Raw genomic sequence first — 6,421 nt, 5'->3', positions numbered from 1 at the left:
ATAGTATGTTCCCCTTTGTCTTCGGAGTGTGGCATCAGTTTAGTCTGTTAGGTCTGTTCAGTCTGTTCATTTATTTAGTTAATGTTAAGTTAGCAAAGCCTGAGTGAAGATCTGTTTAGGTGACCTCTTTTACTGACTCCTCATGCCTGCCAGCTCAGTCCTTTGCAATAATGATCTGTAAACACTGTTAACAGTAGTTTTTTTTGTTTGGTTTCAGTATAATGATTTATTGTATAGATACATTCAAGAACACACCATATTTAAGCAGGACACTTAAGCCATTAAGTTTGCTCACAAAGATCAATGTAGTTTCAGTTTATTTCTGAAATTGTTTCCACACTATTCAAATAGCTGATGTAGGCTATATGATACCTACCTATCCTGTATGGGAAGACATGCGGTGTTAAAACATTGGCTTCATTTCAGTAACAACCTGGGAAAACTCAGTGGCAACAAAGATTTATTATATTATAAACCCCCAATAAAAAAGCACTTAAAACATACAGAAGACTTTACAAAACTACTAGGGATTGATTCATAGCACAGACCCAGAGCTTACATTTGTATGCTGCCTACTCTCTGTCTTGAAACTTTAAGACTGCCCACCATATCATAGTATGTTCACATGAATACAGAGCTATAAAAAGTTAAAAACAAGCAACTTTCATGCTATCCATAATGCCAGTTCCATGGGTAACAGATTAAACAGGATGGACGTAACATGACATTTTACTAGCTGTTGTATTAGAAAGTCCAAAATCTACAATACACATGTGTATAATTATGCACATAAGTTTGTGGATGATGACAAAAGATCAATATAACTAAACAGAAAAACTTGCATTGGACGAGGAGAATAATTGCAGTAATGATGACATCATGTTAATTTCAGATATTGTCAAAAGCTTTTTGTGTTGTCTCCAAGTGAACATCATGCATAGCCGAAAAGGACACAAGGAATAATAGTAGATATAGCACATAGACACAAATACACATATATATTTGGTTTGTCATCCCCAACCACAACAACAATGTATAACGACTAATGGTTCAAAGTGGATCAGGCTTGCTTTTCTCCTCTCTGTCTTGCGTTTCTCTTTTGTCATACTCATTCCATCACCATCAGCCTGTCTGCTATTCAGTTTTGTCCCAGTCCTCAGAGACCGACGGGGCATCTTTCTGTAGAAATACATGTTTCATATTATTTTTATACATTAATATAGGGGGCATGCAACATTACATACATCATAATTCCAGCAAGTAAACATTCTACAGATCAGTGAAACACAAGACTTTTTGAAGTGTAAATAACATAGATTCACATATATAGGCACACCTAGGATCACCCAGGATGATGTTTTGTCTGTACAGCATTCTATTTTGTGTCTTTGTCTTGAAAGACATATAAAAACTACAACAACACCTCAAAAAGAAAAAGGAAAGAGGTATACTGCAATAAATACAAACATTTCACAATTATTAAAGTGGTTACTGGTATTGTGCATTGTTGTTGTGTTAATAAAACTCACGACAGATCGTCCTTCATTGGGCTTATTTAAAGAACAGGTCAGCCATTTCACGTATTCATCTCTAACCTAGAAAATGTAATGAAATACAATCCATTTAGAGTTATGTGTTAATGCAACAATTGCTGTTATTGTTAGTAGTAGTGCTTTATGAATTAAAAATGTATCACAGAGTGTCATCTGCATTAAGAGTCTACCTCCTTGTTGAGCAGGCAGTGGACGATGTAGAGGAACGTGCCCTGCTGGGAGTTGAGAATTATAAAGAGGACCTTGAAGAAAAGGTTTGTCTGGTACAGGCCCAGAATCCAGGTACAGCCCAGTATGACAAACTGGGCCACGATCTTGAACAAAATCAACCTGTAAACAATGAGAATTTAATGAGTATTGATCTTAGGAATGTAGAACTCTTTAAACACACAAGGCTAACGCTCTATCAGCTGTCAAAATGAATATATGAGCGTATAAGTGTGGATGAAGCTAGAAAATCAAATTGTGTACCTGCACAAGACATGCATTCAAGTGGACTGTATGTTGAGTCTGTTATATATCTTTATACTGTATGTAGCCCACATTATGTATGAATAGATTTCTTCTGATTTTTCATTTCTATGTTAAGACAATCTTGAACACTCAAACCTGGTGTCTTTGGATTGAGAAACATCACTTTTCATGTTGACCAGGGTGGGTCTCAGACTCCATAGAGTAGCACAGAACAATATCCAATTAAGCTTAAAGAAAGAAAAGACACAGATGCTGAGCTGCGATAGAGCAGCATATTGCCAAAAAGGAAAGAAAAAACATTCATCCACAGATGGTAAAGACTACACTTCCTGGCCTAGCACTGCTTCACTTTTACATTGTCAGTTTTTCACAATCACAATGCAGTGTTCAGACAAAGTCCACCTTAATCTGCACTGAGTTAACACTTTTCAACCCCTCCCTTTTTTCGTGTCTCGCGTTGCCTGTTATTCCACAATCCTTTGTAAGCCAAATCACTCACGTCCTATAGAATAGGGGTGAGTTTCTGTTTGGATTGCACCACATTCAATTGGTCACCGTAAATTTAGCATGCAATAAGAGAGCTTCAAGAGAGACAACTTGCATTTTTGTCAAAAGTTAGTTAAAGTGGGGTGGCCAGGATAGCTCAATTGGTAGCGCAGGTGCACATATACAGAGGTTTATACCTCGATGCAGAAGGTCCAGGGTTTGAGTCCTATCTGGGATGATTTCCTGCATGTCTTCCCCCTCTCTCTCCCCCCTTTTCATTGCTTTCCTATCATATCATATCAAGGTGGAAATGCCCCAAAAAATAATCTTAAAAAAATAAATAAATAAAAAGGTAGTTAAAGTACATTGGCTAATATTGGTCCAGACGTGTTAAAATTACAGAACACACCAGACTGAGGTAATTGGATTTTTGTGTAAATAGATGGGATGCTGTTGCTAACGTGCAATATACTCACTCCAAGGATAACAATCACAGGGCCTGTTAAAGCCCAGTTGAAATTGCGCTGTCTAGAGAGCCAGCACCTGCAACAGAATCAAACAATTCTTTTAACCTAGATGCAAATCAGACATGCAGGAGAATATGAATGTATGTAATACTGTCCGTCCTACTCACGCATTCCCAGTAGCACCATATCCATCAGAATATATCAGTGCAGAAACACCCACAATCACAAATGGAACGCCGTAGCCAATCAGGTAGAGAAGTGGCCTGGGGAGGCCATCTCTCTGGATGACCTGCACCTTAGAGAGTCTCCGGACCAACAGGTGGAGCTGGAGCGCCTCCAGCAGCATCCACACAAAACTGGCTATAACTAAGAAGTGGAGAAGCCCCGCCATGACTTTGCAGGCCAGCTGTGAAGACACAAGAAGAAGATGAAGTAAACAAAAAAATGCTTCTGGAAATACCATCAGCAAAGAATGGTTCAGTTAGGTCACATTTAACACATGTGTATGAGGCCCCATTGAATGTTTTTTAAAGCAAAAACACAAATCCGAGTCTTAGTCTTACTCTACCTTTTGATCAACATATTTGTCATTCCACAGCAGCAGCAGCTGGGTGAAGAAGAGGTTGAGGCAGAGGTGAAGACGGGCTGTGTTGTTGATCTTGGGGTTCCAGCTACACAGGATGAAGGTGAAGATGGCCAAAGCTAAGAAGAACAGTCCGACAATCACACACATTCGGTTTAGCCAGTCTAAGAATGGATTATCTGGTGGAGGCTGAGAAGGCAGAATACACAAAGAGAAATACACACATAGGTTATGATTAGCCTGATCTTGGGTCTGCAACTATCTCTTCAAATGGGTACACACTAGAAGATTGTAAGGCTGGCAGATTTCTAAGTAGATTATTGTAGGCCCTACCGTATCATGGCCTCATTTGTCAAATCATGTGGTGTGAGTATAATAGTGCGTTCCATTTACCTCGGAACTCGGAAGCCGAAGCTGGGAATGACGTCACACCCGAGTTGAATGCATTCCATTTGCAAGTTGGATATTCATTGTTTTCCTTAGCTCTAACCCGGTTAGCCATTGTTAGCAATGCCAGTTTATAACAACGCATAACGCTGTTTTTTGTGCATACAAACAGCGTAACAACATGTTCACAGATAAAAGTTGGACAGTGCTGTGTGTACAACTGATTTAGTGAGACACAAATAAGACAAAAGTGCTTATAACTGTATGTTACTACAGCTTTCCCAACTGTTGATGCACGGAGCAGCCATGTTGGATTTGTAGCTCGTGGTACTCGGAGTTCTAATCTCGGAAATCCGAGGTCAGGTGGCGTTTCCGACTTGGACCTCGGAAAATCCGACTTCCGAGTACAAATGGAATGCACTATAATAAAACATCTGATGGACAAAAATCTTGGAAATCAGTTAGGATTTAATAGTCCTCAATTGTGTGACCTTAGCAACACACTTTTCCCATGTACTGTCCATAGAAATCGGATATACCTCCCCAATCTGCATGATGAGGGCAAATGTGGAAAGGTGGGAGCAGCTGCACACTGTGTAGTTTTCCTCAGAGAATGCAACCCAACAGCCCGCTACCGACCACTGCATCGCCTCTTCTTTGCTTTGCTCTTTCCAGTACACACAAGTCACTATTCCAGACTCAGGAACTTTCTGAGAAAACAAGAGAAAAAGAGATTACACTAAATGGTAGTTTCTTTTTTTGTGGATGGATAGGTGTTTGTGATTGTGATTTTGGTTGAGGCGGCACCTTATGTTGAATGGTAAAGTTGACAGGCTCGGTGAGGTTAGTGGTGTTTATTGTCGGTATTATTGCAGTAAAAACATCGGAATACATCTCTGTCATGTTCTCCGTTTTAAAGTATTGATGACTAAGAAGACTCTCCATCCCATTCAGTGTCATAAAGGCAGCTGCTGCAGAGCCTGGGAGTGTCCACATGATACAAGAATTAAACATCTATAAATGTTATAGTCATCATGTTCATTATAGTCTCTCTGTCTCACCATCGTTGGTGCTGGCTAGAGCCTGCAAGTTGATTTCCATGGTCTGTCCTTTGGCAGTAAGTGCAACATTGTTGTCATCACGATTCCCTGGGCCAATGGTATGTAGGCTCAAATCTTGCAAATGAAGGAAAATTAAAACAGGTATAGCTGATAATATGCACTGGGAATGTGTATGTAGCCCATCTAAACTAGGGGGAACCACTCTTACCCACTGTTGGAGTTTGCACTGCTATTCTGGTTTGGTTCTGAGTTTGTGGCACCATCGCAGCAATTAGACGGTCTGAGATGCCCAGGATTATACTGCCAGTCTCCCCATCCCCATCACTACTCATCTTGGTTGACATGGCACGTGGTCCAACACCTGACACTTCCTGCAAGAATTTAAGTCATTGTAATGAATGAATAAAAGGTCAACAAAAAGTCAAAGATAAAATATGATACAAAGGTGTAATTTTGTTAGGTTTTAAGTACCATAGATGCAGCAAAGCTGTTTGTCACTGTCTGCAAAGACACCAAGAAGGACAGTAAAAACAATGAGACAGAATGTAATTGCAAGCAATGTCCTGAGCACATCCCATTACATCTCCTCTTTAGACAGTCAGTGACTGTGTGATCTGTCTCTACACTTAAAACGGTAGGGTTTTATACATACCGCTGCTGGTAAGACGACGTCTGTGTTGTTCTGAAGTTGTTGATCCATATTGCCAAGGAAAGCTTTTTCTTTTGTCTGACCCTGCAATAAAAGTGTGTGTGAGTGTTTTTTTACTTCACTGTGATCTGGTGATTTGACATCTATGTGTTGACAGAAAGGTTTCATCTAAATTTGGCAACTGCTAAGTTCAACAGGCAGCACTGGCATCTAGATTACCTTCTACCAAGATCGTTAAACAATGCAGCTTTAATTGAGTGGAGTTGAGATAATTGTTTGAACATTATTATGCATAACATAAAATTGTCTTACCTCGAGGGGTTTTATTGCATCTAGAATATCTTGAATCCCTGTCAGTAATTTAGAAGAAAAAGAAATTACATGAAGTTTTTTACATTTTCATAAATCTTTTTGGGGTTTTTTAAACTTGACTTTGCTCACTTTGACAAAATGAGACGCCTATCGTCCACACGACTCCAGTTGAAGGGAAGAATCCATCAGGACAAGAACAATAGTATGTCCCCGGTAAGTTAGTGCACACAGTTAGTTTACCACATATACCAGGTGTCTCACTGCACTCATCTATATCTGTAGAGAGAAAAAAACACAGTTAAACACATAATAGAAAAAAATGTATGACAGTAAAATTACAGTAATAGTGATCACACACCTGTGCATGGGTTAGTAATGCTGGCTATCACGCCTGGGTTGTTCAGCCGAAAACCAGACAAGCAGATGCAGGTGTAAGATCCGTATGAGTT

The 6,421-nt window shown here is 39.6% G+C and overlaps 1 protein-coding gene across 1 annotated transcript; it reads right to left on the bottom strand.

Moving 5' to 3' along the window:
• Positions 1-922: 922 nt before the first annotated feature.
• On the bottom strand, positions 923-5,711 carry LOC114569402 (adhesion G protein-coupled receptor E1). The gene is made up of 13 exons (XM_028599202.1): positions 5,664-5,711; positions 5,483-5,512; positions 5,220-5,382; positions 5,012-5,125; positions 4,758-4,930; positions 4,490-4,660; positions 3,549-3,752; positions 3,148-3,386; positions 2,990-3,056; positions 2,163-2,254; positions 1,724-1,883; positions 1,530-1,595; positions 923-1,179 (listed from the first exon to the last, which is right to left on the bottom strand). Exons 1-13 carry the CDS (start codon positions 5,709-5,711, stop codon positions 1,135-1,137), a joined length of 1,572 nt encoding a protein of 523 aa, XP_028455003.1. The 3' UTR covers positions 923-1,134.
• Between the last annotated feature and the right edge of the window lie 710 nt (positions 5,712-6,421).

This window comes from Perca flavescens, chromosome 15 (genome assembly GCF_004354835.1).
Source record: "Perca flavescens isolate YP-PL-M2 chromosome 15, PFLA_1.0, whole genome shotgun sequence".
NCBI lineage: Eukaryota > Metazoa > Chordata > Actinopteri > Perciformes > Percidae > Perca > Perca flavescens.
This window is presented reverse-complemented; position numbering and strand designations above follow the sequence as displayed.